This window comes from Nerophis lumbriciformis, linkage group LG07 (genome assembly GCF_033978685.3).
Source record: "Nerophis lumbriciformis linkage group LG07, RoL_Nlum_v2.1, whole genome shotgun sequence".
Taxonomy (NCBI): domain Eukaryota; kingdom Metazoa; phylum Chordata; class Actinopteri; order Syngnathiformes; family Syngnathidae; genus Nerophis; species Nerophis lumbriciformis.
In genome coordinates, this window is record NC_084554.2 from 450001 (window position 1) to 468555 (window position 18555).

General features: G+C 36.0%; 1 protein-coding gene across 2 annotated transcripts in view; it reads left to right on the forward strand.

Annotated features, from left to right (window-relative positions):
* The window catches only part of cdk8 (cyclin dependent kinase 8), a 33471-nt gene that overhangs the window by 11095 nt on the left and 3821 nt on the right, over window positions 1-18555 (forward strand). Inside the window, exons 5-12 of one of the 2 annotated variants that reach the window (XM_072913414.1) lie at window positions 485-542; window positions 602-733; window positions 790-933; window positions 12907-12976; window positions 13037-13109; window positions 16351-16448; window positions 16508-16592; window positions 16665-16826. In XM_072913414.1, coding sequence (XP_072769515.1) covers window positions 485-542; window positions 602-733; window positions 790-933; window positions 12907-12976; window positions 13037-13109; window positions 16351-16448; window positions 16508-16592; window positions 16665-16826 — 822 coding nt within the window. The remainder of the gene's footprint in view (window positions 1-484; window positions 543-601; window positions 734-789; window positions 934-12906; window positions 12977-13036; window positions 13110-16350; window positions 16449-16507; window positions 16593-16664; window positions 16827-18555) is intronic. The other variant, XM_061964813.2, reaches the window with a different exon arrangement.

Here is an 18555-nt window from a genome sequence, read left to right on the forward strand (position 1 = left end):
ATATGGCAATATCGCGAAATGATCAAGTATGACACATAAAAATGGACCTGCTATCCCCGTTTAAATAAGAAAATGGCATTTCAGTAGGCCTTTAAATAAGAATAACAGGGCAAATGAATGTTACACAGACGTTATTTCCTGGCATTAAACCTGCAGAAGATAGTTCTTCTCACTTTTTCACACTTTGCACTATTTTCTTACACTTTATGAAGCATTTCTTACATAGTCATGATTTTTAAAAGATTATTGTTAAGTGATTTTAATGTTTTGTTGACATTGTTTTCCATGTCCTTTCTGCCTCAATAGCTGAGTGGATTGTAATCACTTTTTAAAATAAAATGTATTTTTCTCCTGCTCCCTATTTTCCTAAAAGATGAATAGTTCTGTGTACTTTTCCAGCCCTACTTGAAGCTGCTATGGACCCATGTGTCCACTAGAGGCCAGCATACACAATGCCTGATCTGCTTCCTTCTGTTCTCCTCAGAAACCAGCCAACATTCTAGTGATGGGGGAGGGGCCTGAGCGGGGCAGAGTAAAGATCGGTAGGTACATTCTTCTATCCCGATGTCTTCCCCCACTCACCTGCACATCTGCTGTTCAGCCGACATGGGCTTCGCCCGTCTCTTCAACTCACCACTGAAGCCTTTAGCCGACCTGGACCCGGTGGTGGTCACCTTCTGGTACAGGGCACCGGAACTGCTGCTGGGCGCCCGCCACTACACCAAAGCCATCGGTGAGTCACGCCCACTTCCTCCCGCTGCTGCTTCCATCCGCCTCTTTCTCTTGCAGACATCTGGGCCATCGGCTGCATCTTTGCCGAGCTGCTGACGTCCGAGCCCATCTTCCACTGTCGCCAGGAGGACATCAAGACCAGTAACCCTTACCATCATGACCAGCTGGACCGCATCTTCAATGTCATGGGCTTCCCTGCTGGTGAGACATGTTGGGAGTCATCCCTCAACACAAGCATGGAAAACACTCAACACAACTGTGCAAGCACAGTCTTAAAATCAAGGTGCAAAGATAAGGACAGAAATGTTTCATAAAGTGTAAGAAAAGAGTGCAAAGTGTGAAAAAGTAAACATCGAGAAGAACTATCTTCTGCAGGTTTAGTGGCAGGAAATAACGTCTGTGTAACATTAATTTGCCCTGTTATTCTTATTTAACTATGGAAATGAATTTTCGTTATGCAGTAATTGTTTAAATATTATTAATATATCGGTCGATATTGATCATTATTGACATTTTTTTATGACCTTTGGAAAATATATTTAATTAGAAATGTAACTTCCTGTGATTATAATCCCTCAGCTATCAAGGCAGAAAGGAAATGTCAACACAAACATGGAAAACAAACAATGTCAACAAAATATTCAAATCATTTAAAAATAAGGAATATGTAAGAAAATAGTGAAAATGTAAACTATTTTCTGCAGCTTTAGTGGCAGGAAGTTACAGCTGTTATTTATTTATTTGGTGTGTAATTCTTATCTAAGTCATTTATGCTATGCAGTTATTATTATTTCAAAATAGTCAAATCACATTGAACACTTATCAATAAGATCTTAAAAATAAGAAATATGTAAAAAATGCTTCATAAAGTGTAAGAAAATAGTGCAAAGTGTGAAAAAGTAAACATAGAGAAAAAATATTTTTAGGTTTAGTGGCAGGAAATAACGTCTGTGTAACATTATTTTGCCCTGTTATTCTTATGGAAAGGAATTTTTGCTATGCAGTAATTGTTTAAATATTATTAACATATTGGTCGATATTGATCATTATTGACATTTTTTTATGACCTATGGAAAATATATTTAATTAGAAATGTAACTTCCTGTGATTATAATCTTTCAGCTATCAAGGCAGAAAGGAAATGTCAACACAAACATGGAAAACAAACAATGTCAACAAAATATTCAAATCATTTAAAAATAAGGAATATGTAAGAAAATAGTGAAAATGTAAACTATTTTCTGCAGCTTTAGTGGCAGGAAGTTACAGCTGTTATTTATTTATTTGGTGTGTAATTCTTATCTAAGTCATTTATGCTATGCAGTTATTATTATTTCAAAATAGTCAAATCACATTGAACACTTAACAATAATATCTTAAAAATAAGGAATATGTAAAAAATGCTTCATAAAGTGTAAGAAAATAGTGCAAAGTGTGAAAAAGTAAACGTAGAGAAAAAATATTTTTAGGTTTAGTGGCAGGAAATAATGTCTGTGTAACATTATTTTGCCCTGTTATTCTTATGGAAAGGAATTTTCGTTATGCAGTAATTGTTTAAATATTATTAACATATCGGTCGATATTGATCATTATTGACATTTTTTTATGACCTATGGAAAATATATTTAATTAGAAATGTAACTTCCTGTGATTATAATCCCTCAGCTATCAAGGCAGAAAGGAAATGTCAACACAAACATGGAAAACAAACAATGTCAACAAAATAGTCAAATCACATTGAACACTTAACAATAAGATCTTAAAAATCAGGAATATGTAAGAAATGCTTCATAAAGTGTAAGAAAATAGTGCAAAGTGTGAAAATGTAAACATAGAAACCTGAGAAGAACTATCTTCTGCAGGTTTAATGCCAGGAAATAACGTCTGTGTAACATTAATTTGCCCTGTTATTCTTATTTAACTATGGAGAGGAATTTTTGTTATGCAGTAATTGTTTAAATATTATTAATATATCGGTCGATATTGATCATTATTGACATTTTTTTATGACCTTTGGAAAATATATTTAATTAGAAATGTAACTTCCTGTGATTATAATCCCTCAGCTATCAAGGCAGAAAGGAAATGTCAACACAAACATGGAAAACAAACAATGTCAACACAAACATGGAAAACAAACAATGTCAACAAAATATTCAAATCATTTAAAAATAAGGAATATGTAAGAAAATAGTGAAAATGTAAACTATTTTCTGCAGCTTTAGTGGCAGGAAGTTACAGCTGTTATTTATTTATTTGGTGTGTAATTCTTATCTAAGTCATTTATGCTATGCAGTTATTATTATTTCAAAATAGTCAAATCACATTGAACACTTAACAATAAGATCTTAAAAATAAGGAATATGTAAAAAATGCTTCATAAAGTGTAAGAAAATAGTGCAAAGTGTGAAAAAGTAAACATAGAGAAAAAATATTTTTAGGTTTAGTGGCAGGAAATAACCTCTGTGTAACATTATTTTGCCCTGTTATTCTTATGGAAAGGAATTTTTGCTATGCAGTAATTGTTTAAATATTATTAATATATCGGTCGATATTGATCACTATTGACATTTTTTTATGACCTATGGAAAATATATTTAATTAGAAATGTAACTTCCTGTGATTATAATCTTTCAGCTATCAAGGCAGAAAGGAAATGTCAACACAAGCATGGAAAACAAACAATGTCAACAAAATAGTCAAATCACATTGAACACTTAACAATAAGATCTTAAAAATCAGGAATATGTAAGAAATGCTTCATAAAGTGTAAGAAAAGAGTGCAAAGTGTGAAAAAGTAAACCGAGAAGAACTATCTTCTGCAGGTTTAATGCCAGGAAATAACGTCTGTGTAACATTAATTTGCCCTGTTATTCTTATTTAACTATGGAAAGGAATTTTCGTTATGCAGTAATTGTTTAAATATTATTAACATATCGGTCGATATTGATCATTATTGACATTTTTTTATGACCTATGGAAAATATATTTAATTAGAAATGTAACTTCCTGTGATCATAATCCCTCAGCTATCAAGGCAGAAAGGAAATGTCAACACAAACATGGAAAACAAACAATGTCAACAAAATAGTCAAATCACATTGAACACTTAACAATAAGATCTTAAAAATCAGGAATATGTAAGAAATGCTTCATAAAGTGTAAGAAAAGAGTGCAAAGTGTGAAAAAGTAAACATCGAGAAGAACTATCTTCTGCAGGTTTAATGCCAGGAAATAACGTCTGTGTAACATTAATTTGCCCTGTTATTCTTATTTAACTATGGAGAGGAATTTTTGTTATGCAGTAATTGTTTAAATATTATTAATATATCAGTCGATATTGATCATTATTGACATTTTTTTATGACCTATGGAAAATATATTTAATTAGAAATGTAACTTCCTGTGATTATAATCCCTCAGCTATCAAGGCAGAAAGGAAATGTCAACACAAACATGGAAAACAAACAATGTCAACAAAGTAGTCAAATCACATTGAACACTTAACAATACGATCTTAAACATAAGGAATATGTAAGAAATGCTTCATAAAGTGTAAGAAAAGAGTGCAAAGTGTGAAAATGTAAACATAGAAACCTGAGAAGAACTATCTTCTGCAGGTTTAATGCCAGGAAATAACGTCTGTGTAACATTCATTCTTTAATGCCAGGAAATAACGTCTGTGTAACATTAATTTGCCCTGTTATTCTTATTTAACTATGGAAAGGAATTTTTGTTATGCAGTAATTGTTTAAATATTATTAATATATCGGTCAATATTGATCATTATTGACATTTTTTTATGACCTTTGGAAAATATATTTAATTAGAAATGTAACTTCCTGTGATTATAATCCCTCAGCTATCAAGGCAGAAAGGAAATGTCAACACAAACATGGAAAACAAACAATGTCAACAAAATATTCAAATCATTTAAAAATAAGGAATATGTAAGAAAATAGTGAAAATGTAAACTATTTTCTGCAGCTTTAGTGGCAGGAAGTTACAGCTGTTATTTATTTATTTGGTGTGTAATTCTTATCTAAGTCATTTATGCTATGCAGTTATTATTATTTCAAAATAGTCAAATCACATTGAACACTTAACAATAATATCTTAAAAATAAGGAATATGTAAAAAATGCTTCATAAAGTGTAAGAAAATAGTGCAAAGTGTGAAAAAGTAAACCTAGAGAAAAAATATTTTTAGGTTTAGTGGCAGGAAATAACGTCTGTGTAACATTATTTTGCCCTGTTATTCTTATGGAAAGGAATTTTTGCTATGCAGTAATTGTTTAAATATTATTAATATATCGGTCGATATTGATCATTATTGACATTTTTTTATGACCTATGGAAAATATATTTAATTAGAAATGTAACTTCCTGTGATTATAATCCCTCAGCTATCAAGGCAGAAAGGAAATGTCAACACAAACATGGAAAACAAACAATGTCAACAAAGTAGTCAAATCACATTGAACACTTAACAATAAGATCTTAAACATAAGGAATATGTAAGAAATGCTTCATAAAGTGTAAGAAAAGAGTGCAAAGTGTGAAAAAGTAAACATCGAGAAGAACTATCTTCTGTAGGTTTAGTGGCAGGAAATAACGTCTGTGTAACATTAATTTGTCCTGTTATTCTTATTTAACTATGGAGAGGAATTTTTATTATACTGTAATTGTTTAAATATTATTAATATATCGGTCGATATTGATCATTATTGACATTTTTTTATGACCTATGGAAAATATATTTAATTAGAAATGTAACTTCCTGTGATTATAATCCCTCAGCTATCAAGGCAGAAAGGAAATGTCAACACAAGCATGGAAAACAAACAATGTCAACAAAGTAGTCAAATCACATTGAACACTTAACAATAAGATCTTAAACATAAGGAATATGTAAGAAATGCTTCATAAAGTGTAAGAAAATAGTGCAAAGTGTGAAAATGTAAACATAGAAACCTGAGAAGAACTATCTTCTGCAGGTTTAATGCCAGGAAATAACGTCTGTGTAACATTAATTTGCCCTGTTATTCTTATTTAACTATGGAGAGGAATGTTTGTTATGCAGTAATTGTTTAAATATTATTAATATATCGGTCGATATTGATCATTATTGACATTTTTTTATGACCTTTGGAAAATATATTTAATTAGAAATGTAACTTCCTGTGATTATAATCCCTCAGCTATCAAGGCAGAAAGGAAATGTCAACACAAGCATGGAAAACAAACAATGTCAACAAAATATTCAAATCATTTAAAAATAAGGAATATGTAAGAAAATAGTGAAAATGTAAACTATTTTCTGCAGCTTTAGTGGCAGGAAGTTACAGCTGTTATTTATTTATTTGGTGTGTAATTCTTATCTAAGTCATTTATGCTATGCAGTTATTATTATTTCAAAATAGTCAAATCACATTGAACACTTAACAATAAGATCTTAAAAATAAGAAATATGTAAAAAATGCTTCATAAAGTGTAAGAAAATAGTGCAAAGTGTGAAAAAGTAAACATAGAGAAAAAATATTTTTAGGTTTAGTGGCAGGAAATAACGTCTGTGTAACATTATTTTGCCCTGTTATTCTTATGGAAAAGAATTTTTGCTATGCAGTAATTGTTTAAATATTATTAACATATCGGTCGATATTGATCATTATTGACATTTTTTTATGACCTATGGAAAATATATTTTATTAGAAATGTAACTTCCTGTGATTATAATCTTTCAGCTATCAAGGCAGAAAGGAAATGTCAACACAAACATGGAAAACAAACAATGTCAACAAAATATTCAAATCATTTAAAAATAAGGAATATGTAAGAAAATAGTGAAAATGTAAACTATTTTCTGCAGCTTTAGTGGCAGGAAGTTACAGCTGTTATTTATTTATTTGGTGTGTAATTCTTATCTAAGTCATTTATGCTATGCAGTTGTTATTATTTCAAAATAGTCAAATCACATTGAACACTTAACAATAAGATCTTAAAAATAAGGAATATGTAAAAAAATGCTTCATAAAGTGTAAGAAAATAGTGCAAAGTGTGAAAAAGTAAACATAGAGAAAAAATATTTTTAGGTTTAGTGGCAGGAAATAACGTCTGTGTAACATTATTTTGCCCTGTTATTCTTATGGAAAATAATTTTTGCTATGCAGTAATTGTTTAAATATTATTAACATATCATTAGCATGTAGCCGCTAACATGACAAGATGAGCCTATCAACAACACCCAGGACTCAGTTTGCTGAATAAACACTTGCAACACAACCACCCCGCAGTAAACAATGCTAACAGAAATACCTAACCTTATAAAAGTAGCATTTGTCAAAGTCTTGTCATGTCGTCTTCCTCACTCGCAATCTGCTTTTTTGTCTGTTTTTTCTTCCAACCCAGTCATGTGCTAGCTTCTTCACGTTAGCATGTTAGTATGCTAACATTAGCATGGCAACTTTTCCAGCTAATTTTACACTATTTTCCTATTTTATACACCTTATTGCTGGGTTACATGATATATATATATATATATATATATGTATGTGTGGGAAAAAAAATCACAAGACTACTTCATCTCTACAGGCCTGTTTCATGAGGGGTTTCCCTCAATCATCAGGAGATTTTAATGGGAGCATTCACATACCATGGTTTATATAGGGCACAGGGTGGGTGGGTACATGCTGGCGTAGGGGCGTGGTGATTGGCTCATGTGTTACCTAGGAGGTGTTTCCGTCTGTGGCGGCATGCTGTTACAATTTCGCTGCGCTTGTTGAGGGATGACAGGTCTGGACGGTATATTATAAACAGTTTCTCTTTCAAGCATAGGTTGCATCTTTTATTACCACTATTGTAAGGTGTGCTGGATGCAAGAATTTGCCATGTTATTGAATATTCAACATTATTGTCTTTGAGGTTCCAAATGTGTTTGCTGAGTTCTGTGGTATTCCGCAGGTTTTGGTTCCTGAAAGAAGCCTTGTGATTGTTCCATCTGGTTTTAAACTCTCCCTCGGTTAATCCTACATATGTGTCGGATGTGTTAATGTCCTTGCGTGTTACCTTAGATTGGTAGACAACTGATGTTTGTAAGCACCCCCCGTTGAGAGGGCAATCAGGTTTCTTGCGGCAGTTGCAGCCTTTGTTGGTTTTGGGGTCGCTCTGTCCGGGGGCCGACGGCTCATTTGCAATTGTTTTGTTGTGGTTTGAGATAATTTGTCGTATATTGTTCATACAGCTGTAGCTCAATTTAATGTTGTTCTTGTTGAATACTTTTCTTAGGCTGTTGCCTTTGGGAAAGTGTTTGTCAATCAGAGTGAGGAATTTGTGGCCAATGTTAGTTGAGACGTTTTTGCTGTATGGGGGGTTGTACCAGATGATGTTGTTTCGTTTTCTGTTCTTTTTTGGTTGGTTTCCTGGCGTGGGTTCATAGGTGAGGGTGAAATTGTATCCGCTTTCATCAAGGGCTTTTTGGTATGAGGGGGTTGCTTGGTCAAATTCAGCTTTGCTAGATGACAGCATCGATAGCCTTTTATTAATTCCGGTAGGTATTCTTTCCTTGGTGGTGGGTGGGTGGTTGCTGTCATGGTGCACGTATTGGAGTGTTGTGTTGGATCAGCAAACACATTTGGAACCTCAAAGACAATAATGTTGAATATTCAATAACATGGCAAATTCTTGCATCCAGCACACCTTACAATAGTGGTAATAAAAGATGCAACCTATGCTTGAAAGAGAAACTGTTTATAATATACCGTCCAGACCTGTCATCCCTCAACAAGCGCAGCGAAATTGTATCAGCATGCCGCCACAGACGGAAACACCTCCTAGGTAACACATGAGCCAATCACCACGCCCCTACGCCAGCCTGTACCCACCCACTCTGTGCCCTATATAAACCATGGTATGTGAATGCTCCCATTAAAATCTCCTGATGATTGAGGGAACCCCCTCATGAAACAGGCCTGTAGAGATGAAATAGTCTTGTGATTTTTTTCCCACACATACATATATATATATATATATATATATATATATATATATATATATATATATATATATATATATAACTTGGAATGTGCAAGCATGCTAGCACTCTAACATTAAAGTGCTAATTTCTTTGCTAATTTTACACTATTTTCTAACTTAATTTCCAATCTTATTTAGTGCGATACCTCCTTTCCAACATCAACACATTCCACTCATCTTGGACATTCAAACCATCCATCCATCCATTTCCTACCGCTTGTCCTTTTCAGGGTCAAGCTAACACTTTCCCAAGTTCCAAACCAAATTCCGGTTTTCCTGGAAATTCAAACTATAACTTTCAAACTGTTCTTCCATTCATACAACATTCTGTCAGCATTTCACTTTGACTTCAGCATTGGAGCATTCACACGCTATTCCTTCAGGAATGGCCTCTTCTAGTTATTATTCAAGTGCAAAATGTTATTGTTTGTTTTATTCAAGATTTCAAAGTTTTCATTTCAATAAGAAGGTTAAAAGACAAGTTTATTGCATTTGAAAGGCTATTATGTAATGGTTAAAGGCCTACTGAAAGCCACTACTAGCGACCACGCAGTCTGATAGTTTATATATCAATGATGAAATCTTAACATTGCAACACATGCCAATACGGCCGGGTTAACTTATAAAGTGCAATTTTAAATTTCCTGCGAAACTTCCGGTTGTAAACGTCTAGGTATGATGACGTATGCGCGTGACGTCGATGGTTGAAGCGTAAGTATTGGGACGCCATTGTATCCAATACAAAGATGTCCACAGTATTCTGGACATCTGTGTTGGTGAATCTTTTGCAATTTGTTTAATGAACAATGGAGACTGCAAAGAAGAAAGCTGTAGATGCGATCGGTGTATTAGCGTCTGGCTACAGCAACACAACCAGGAGGACTTTGACTTGGATAGCAGACACGCTATCCGACGCTAGCCGCCGACCGCATCGATGATCGGGTGAAGTCCTTCGTCGCTCCGTCGATCGCTGGAACGCAGATGAGCTTCGGTGTTGATGAGCAGATGAGGGTTGGCGTAGGTCAGCGTTTCTCAAAGTGTGGGGCGCGCCCCACTGGTGGGGAATAGAGACATGACAGGTGGGGCGCGAGGAACGGGAGGAAATTTCACTTTACATTTTTTTTTTAATTATTATATTTTTAGATTATTTTTTTTACTATGCTTTCATTTTCTATACACACTGTAAATCACTTTGTGATTCTGTCTGTGAAATCCGCTATATAAATAAATGGAAATTACCGGTACTTATTTTTACTGTAGGCTTTATATTTCTCGGTACGAGCGAAAGTTTGACAGACATAGCAACAGTAACTAATGGGGGCGGGGCTAAGCGGAACAAACTTTCAAGCGGATGGGTAGCAGGCTAATGTGTGGACCACAATTACACAAATATATACATTTGTGACTCACACCTCAAAGGTCGTCGAGCCAGAGCCAGCGCCTGCAGAGAAACAAAAATGTGACGGGCACACACTGTGTCATTCACCGGGAAGCACTCGCGTCAAGACAGCTCAGCCCCGAACTCAATGAGGTTTTAACAGATGTTGTGAGCGCGGTAAATTTGATCAAAACACGACCACTGAAAGCGCGACTGTTCTCTGCACTGTGTGAGGAAATGGGAGCTGATCATACAGCCGTGCTGTTTCACAGTGAAGCAAGGTGGCTCTCCTGGGGGAAAGTGCTGTCACTTGCCCTGTCTTGCCAAATGCATAGCTCCTCCTTTTTTTTTGCAAAGATTGCAAAGTGGCACTTTTATTGTATTTATTATTGAACTTGATGCAAGTTATTTGATTTATTATTGAACTTGATGCAAGTTATAACACTTTTTTTTATTTATTATTGAACTTGATGCAAGTTATAACACTTGTTTTATTTATTATTGAACTTGATGCAAGTTATAACACTTTTTTTGATTTATTATTGAACTTGATGCAAGTTATTGGATTTATTATTGAACTTGATGCAAGTTATAACACTTTTTTTGATTTATTATTGAACTTGATGCAAGTTATTGGATTTATTATTGAACTTGATGCAAGTTATAACACTTGTTTTGATTTATTATTGAACGTGATGCAAGTTATAACACTTTTTTTTATTATTGAACTTGATGCAAGTTATAACACTTTTTTTGATTTATTATTGCACTTGATGCAAGTTATAACACTTTTATTTGATTTATTATTGAACTTGATGCAAGTTATAACACTTTTTTTGATTTATTATTGAACTTGATGCAAGTTATTGGATTTATTATTGAACTTGATGCAAGTTATAACACTTTTTTTGATTTATTATTGAACTTGATGCAAGTTATTGGATTTATTATTGAACTTGATGCAAGTTATAACACTTGTTTTGATTTATTATTGAACGTGATGCAAGTTATAACCCTTTTTTTTATTATTGAACTTGATGCAAGTTATAACACTTTTTTTGATTTATTATTGCACTTGATGCAAGTTATAACAATTTTATTTGATTTATTATTGAACTTGATGCAAGTTATAACACTTTTTTGATTTATTACTGAACGTGATGCAAGTTATGACACTTTTTTGGATTTATTATTGAACTTGATGCAAGTTATAACAGTTTTTTTTATTTATTATTGAACGTGATGCAAGTTATAACACTTTTTTTGATTTATTATTGAACTTGATGCAAGTTATAACACTTTTGTTTTATTTATTATTGAACTTGATGGAAGTTATTTTATTTATTATTGAACTTGATGCAAGTTATACCACAGCTGCACAGTTATTTTATTTATTATTGAACTTAATGTTATTTTATGTTATTGAGTTCGAATGTATACAACTTGATGTTCAATAAATTTGAAAATGTTAAAGCTTGGCATTAGCGCTCTGTTGGGGCGATGGGGGCAGGTGGGGCTTGAAAACTCCCCCTTGTCCAAAGTGGGGGATGACAAAAAAAGTTTGAGAACCACTGGCGTAGGTGGAGAGCTAATGTTTTTATCATAGCTCTGTCGAGGTCCGTAGCTAAGTTAGATTCAATGGCGTCGTTAGCAACAGCATTGTTAAGCTTCGCCAGGCTGGAAAGCATTAACCGTGTAGTTACAGGTCCATGGTTTAATAGTATTGTTGATATTCTGTCTGTCCTTCCAGTCAGGGGTTTATTTCTTTTGTTTCTATCTGCAGTTAAGCCCGATGCTATCACGTTAGCTCCGTAGCTAAAGTGCTTCACCGATGTATTGTCGTGGAGATAAAAGTCACTGTGAATGTCCATTTCGCGTTCTCCACTCTCATTTTCAAGAGGATATAGTATCCCAGGTGGTTTCAAATACAAATCCGTGATCCACAATAGAAAAAGGAGAGAGTGGAATCCAATGAGTCCTTGTACCTAAGTTACGGTCAGAGCCAAAAAAGATACGTCCTGCACTGCTCTCTAATACTTCACTCTCACGTTCCTCATCCACCAATCTTTCATCCTGGCTCAAATTAATGGGGTAATCGTCGCTTTCTCGGTCCCAATGGCTCTCGCTGCTGGTGTAAACAATGTGAGGAGACTTTCAACTTGTGACGTCACGCTACTTCTGCTACAGGCAAGGCTTTTTTTTTATCAGCGACCAAAAGTTGCGAACTTTATCGTCGATGTTCTCTACTAAATCCTTTCAGCAAAAATATGGCAATATCGCGAAATGATCAAGTATGACACATAGAATGGATCTGCTATCCCCGTTTAAATAAAAACATTTCATTTCAGTAGGCCTTTAATTTGGTCTCATGTGCAGGTCAACATTTGTTATGGGCCCAGCCCTACAGCCATACTTTTACTTTCTTCCCACCACAAAAATAAATTATAAAGGCATTTTTATTGCTAATGATCCCATGTCTATCACGCTATTTATTGAGGTGGTTTATGGCCGTTAAGAGGCGGATCCTTGGCCTGCTCTGTGAGCTGACAGCATTTCCTTCCAGCTCAGTCTTCTTGTTCCTCCATCTTCTCCTCTCCTGTTGCGTAATCCCCAAGTCCGCATGAAGCTGTCTCAGTCTTGTTGTTCCTCCATCTTCTCCTCTCCTGTTGCGTAATCGCCGAGTCCGCATGAAGCCTTGAGTCGTGCCACTTAGTGAGGAGATGCTAATCCCACAACAAGTCATCTGCTCTTGCTGTCACCCTGCAGATAAAGACTGGGAGGACATCAAGAAGATGCCGGAACACTCCACGCTGATGAAAGACTTCAGGAGGAACACGTGAGTTGTGCACCACTGCTGCAAGAGTCCATTCTCTGAATACACCGCTGCTGCTTTCAGGTACACCAACTGCAGCCTGGTCAAGTACATGGAGAAACACAAAGTCAAGCCGGACAGCAAAGCCTTCCATTTGGTGAGTCCCTGCTAGGAGTGTGCTACCATGGACTTGATCTTTTTACTGGCACTTTCTTTATTAGAAGTCCAGCATCTTTTTGTGGTGTTATTGTAGACTGTACTCGTGTTTAGACGACCGTCGCTCCATGTCTGCGATGACCAGCGAGCCCATTTGAACTTTTTATGGTCAAGGCAAGTGTTGCCTTAAAGGAGGGCTCATATTTTAGAACACCAAGGCAAATATATATGTGTGTGAATGTGTATACCGTATTTTCCGCACTATAAGGCGCACCTAAAAACCACAAATTTTCTCAAAAGCTGACAGTGCGCCTTATAACCCGGTGCGCTTTATATATGGATTAATATTAAGATTCATTTTCATAAGGTTTCGGTCTCGCAACTTCGGTAAACAGCCGCCATCTTTTTTCCCGGTAGAACAGGAAGCGCTTCTTCTTCTACGCAAGCAACCGCCAAGGTAAGCACCCGCCCCCATAGAACAGGAAGCGCTTCTTCTTCTACTGTAAGCAACCACCCGCCCGCGTAGAAGAAGAAAAAGCGCGCGGATATTACCGTACGTTTCATTTCCTTTGTGTGTTTACATCTGTAAAGACCACAAAATGGCTCCTACTAAGCGACAGGGATCCGGTTCATGAAAAGACGCAATCTCTCCATCCGCACACGGATTACTATTTCACAGCAACTGATATTCCTGTGAACCGCACTGTGGATACAACGGGAGCACGTACGGTGAATATTCGCACCACAGGGAATGAGAAGTCATCCTTCACTGTGGTTCTAGCTTGCCATGCTAATGGCCAGAAACTTCCACCCATGGTGATATTCAAAAGGAAGACCTTGCCAAAAGAGACCTTTCCAGCCGGCGTCATCATAAAAGCTAACTCGAAGGGATGGATGAAGAAAAGATGAGCGAGTGGTTAAGGTAAGTTTAAGTTTACGCGAAGAGGCCGGGTGGCTTTTTTCACGCAGCTCCGTCCATGTTGATATACGACTCCATGCGCGCCCACATCACGCTGGTTTTAATATATTATTAAAGTTTGACTGACCTATCTGACTGTTTTTTTGACATTCCTTTAGCGCAGTTAGATGCGGCTTACAACACGGGGCGGCTTATAGGTGGACAAAGTTTTGAAATATGCCGTTCATTGAAGGCGCGGCTTATAACCCAGGGCGCCTTATGGTGCGGAAAATACGGTATATATATATATATATATAGTGTTCATGTATGAGATCTAGGGCTACCAATTATGGCCACAGTAATAATTAAGATTATTGTTATCAATATTGAAATCATGATTAGTGATTGTTAGGGAGCAGTGTTGGGGTGTGAAGGTAATAACATCATGTACTTTGTAATGTCTAATAAAAAGACTATAGATAGACAGTATCCATTTATCTAAAGGCAAATATTAGTTTTTTTTTATTATTTAATAATATCAACTTGTCAGCTTTTTGTCATTACATGATGCCTTTATCTCTATTTTTACATTTTGATAGAGGGAGTTTTTTTAAATTATTAATTTAAGTGATGTACATGTATATGTACATGTAGATGGTGTATCCATTAAGAGTTTCAGCAGAAATATGTTGTATATGTCACGACTTGATCTTGGGAGTTTGCTTTTCCGGGATGCAACGGAAAGTTTGCACGGGCGAGACGGGAATGAAGGTACATTTTTTTATTGAAACACTAGAACTACAAAAAAGGATCAAACCAAAGCGCGCACAGTGGCGGAGAACAAACTATGAAAAACAAAAAGACTATAAACATGGAACCAAAACTTACTTTGACAAGGGACATGAAGCAGCATCTTAGAGGAATGGACAGAGCATAAATGTGGTGTGAGGTCGTCAGGCCGAACAACAGAAAATGAATGAACTTAAATACTATGGACATGATTAGTGAAAGCAGGTGCGTGACTCAAAACGTGAAACAGGTGCGTGACGTGACAGGTGAAAACTAATGGTTGCTATGGTGACCAGACAAGGGAGTGAAAAGACAGAAACTAAACAAAACATGATTTAAAACAAAACATGATAATACAGACATGACAGTATAGGAATTAACTATACACAATAACACTTTAACAACATTTTTGAAGCAATATCTTTGTGACATGAAAAAAAACACAATTAATGTAAAAAAAACCTGGTGTTTACTTTTTGATATCAAAATAAAACACAAAGCAGTTTGGCTAATGAAGATGAAGTCTAATAAACAGTGACACCTCTCACATCGAATACACAATCTTCACAGCCTGCGTTCAATTGGAATAGATGACAAAACATTTGATCTAGTACTGATGGTATTTGAACACTGATACAGTTAAATAAAGGAGGAGTCAACAAAGTACAGACTTTATAAACAAGTTGTGACAACACATCACCTGCTGCATGATTCCTCCCATCATTAACTCTCCGTCACAGCAGCTGATGTCGTATTGACAAAATGAAATAGTTTTCTGTATACTTTTAGTGTGGGGACAATATTGTCCACACCTGTCTCCATCTAAACACAGCAGTGGCGGGAAGCGAGGGAAAACGAGGTTAAAACAAGCGCTTGGCTCCGTTTACTCCGAGAGGAAATCTCCACAGCAAAGTCTGTGTAGTTAGTCCGCCATAATTATCAAGCCAAACGATGCTAGTGCGCATGTGCCTGACTTCCTGTTGCCTAAAATGCATTAATAAATGACGTGTTTTCGCTAATTAAAAAATTAGACATATTACTAACCGTCTGGAATTTTATTGCCAATTATCATTTTACCGTTTATTGTTACATCTCTCATCCATTAAGAAGTAAAAAAGTCAAAGTCTTCTTTGGTCAACAGTGTTGATAGTGTACCCACCTGCTGTCTCACTGATGCTCATTGTTGCCATGATAGATGAGTGTTGTGTGTCTGTGAGTGAAGCACGGAGACACACTACCTGTTGGACTGGGGCCTGTTGTTGGCATCAGATTGGCAGTAAAAGTTAAAAAGTGTTTTGAGTGTTGTGTGTCTGTGAGTGAAGCACGGAGACACTACAGTCTGTTGGACTGGGGCCTGTTGTTGGCATCAGATTGGCAGTAAAAGTGAAAAAGAGCGTCAGACTGTGTGGGACTTCTTCTGGAGGCCACATTACACCATATGACTTGAATTTGTTTCCACGTAAAAATGTTTATTTCATGTTGGCGAGGCGGTGCGCCATGTTGGGGAACCCCAGACGGTCTGTCTTTGAATGGAACTTGATGCTTTGATTGACAGCTGCAGAAGCTGCTGACCATGGACCCCATTCGTAGAATCACGTCGGAGCAGGCAATGCAGGACCCCTACTTCTTGGAGGAGCCGCTGCCCACCTCAGAGTAAGCCCCTTTTCTCAGCCTCTGTGGTCCCACTCGGACCCCTGACCTTTTCCCTGCAGTGTGTTTGCAGGCTGTCAGATTCCTTACCCCAAGAGGGAGTTCCTGACGGAGGAGGAGCCTGAGGACAAGGCAGACAAAGTAAGACAGGAACGTACCTCTTCCAATGACTGAGTCTGGCTGGGCGTGGCAAATAATTGGCTTTGTTGTGACCACGTGCAGAAGAACCAGCAGCAGCAGCAAGGAAACAACCACACTAACGGGGCGGGGCACACGGGCAACCCCGACAACAGCCACGCCCAGGGCCCGCCTCTGAAGAAGGTGCGCGTTGTCCCGCCCACCACTACCTCAGGTGGCCTCATCATGACCTCAGACTACCAGGTAGCGTGGCTCTTCCTCTTGAAATCATGCAGTTTACCTGGAAGTGGAAGATTTGTATTTCATGCTTTATTTATGTTTGAGACACACATTTGTCTACTTCCATGTGGTCTACTGTGCTCAAAATGTTCTACACAACATCTATTTACGTGCCATGTTGTAGTTTTTATCTTCCATAACGTGTCTACTAGTTAGACCTATACACTACTTTGTACTAGAAATGGCAACAGGGAGGGTGCATGTGCATGTACGAGCCCAGGGGTCGGCAACCCAAAATGTTGAAAGAGCCAAAAATACAAAAAACTAGTCTGTCTGGAACCACAAAATAATTAAATGCCTTTATATAAGTGTTATAATGAAGACAGCACATCAATCAATCAATGTTTATTTATATAGCCCTGAATCACAAAAGTCTCAAAGGGCTGCACAAGCCACAACGACATCCTCGGTACAAAGCCCACATAAGGGCAAGGAAAAACTCACCCCAGTGGGACGTCGATGTGAATGACTATGAGAAACCTTGGAGAGGACCGCATATGTGGGTAAGATCAAGAAGCAAGATCATGATGCAAGTGTCTATATTAGTTATATTAGCCTACTATCAAAAAGACTTTAAAAGTCTTATATAAGTGTTATAATGAAGACAACACATGATGCAAGTGTCTATATTAGTTATATTAGCCTACTATCAAAATGACTTTAAAAGTCTTATATAAGTGTTATAATGAAGACAACACATGATGCAAGTGTCTATATTAGTTATATTAGCCTACTATCAAAATGACTTTAAAAGTCTTATATAAGTGTTATAATGAAGACAACACATGATGTAAGTGTCTATATTAGCCTACTATCAAAATGACTTTAAAAGTCTTATATAAGTGTTTTAATGAAGACAACACATGATGTAAGTGTCTATATTGATTATATTAGCCTACTATCAAAATTGCTTTAAAAGTCTTATATAAGTGTTATAATGAAGACAACGCATGATGTAAGTGTCTATATTAGCCTACTATCAAAATGACTTTAAAAGTCTTATATAAGTGTTATAATGAAGACAACGCATGATGTAAGTGTCTATATTAGCCTACTATCAAAATGACTTTAAAAGTCTTATACAAGTGTTATAATGAAGACAACACATGATGCAAGTGTCTATATTAGTTATATTAGCCTACTACCAAAATGACTTTAAAAGTCTTATATAAGTGTTATAATGAAGACAACGCATGATGTAAGTGTCTATATTAGTTATATTATCCTACTATCAAAATGACTTTAAAAGTCTTATATAAGTGTTATAATGAAGACAACGCATGATGTAAGTGTCTATATTAGCCTACTATCAAAATGACTTTAAAAGTCTTATATAAGTGTTATAATGAAGACAACGCATGATGTAAGTGTCTATATTGGTTATATTAGCCTACTATCAAAATTACTTTAAAAGTCTTATATAAGTGTTATAATGAAGACAACGCATGATGTAAGTGTCTATATTAGCCTACTATCAAAATGACTTTAAAAGTCTTATATAAGTGTTATAATGAAGACAACACATGATGTAAGTGTTTATATTAGTTATATTAGCCTACTATCAAAATGACTTTAAAAGTCTTATATAAGTGTTATAATGAAGACAACGCATGATGTAAGTGTCTATATTAGTTATATTATCCTACTATCAAAATGACTTTAAAAGTCTTATATAAGTGTTATAATGAAGACA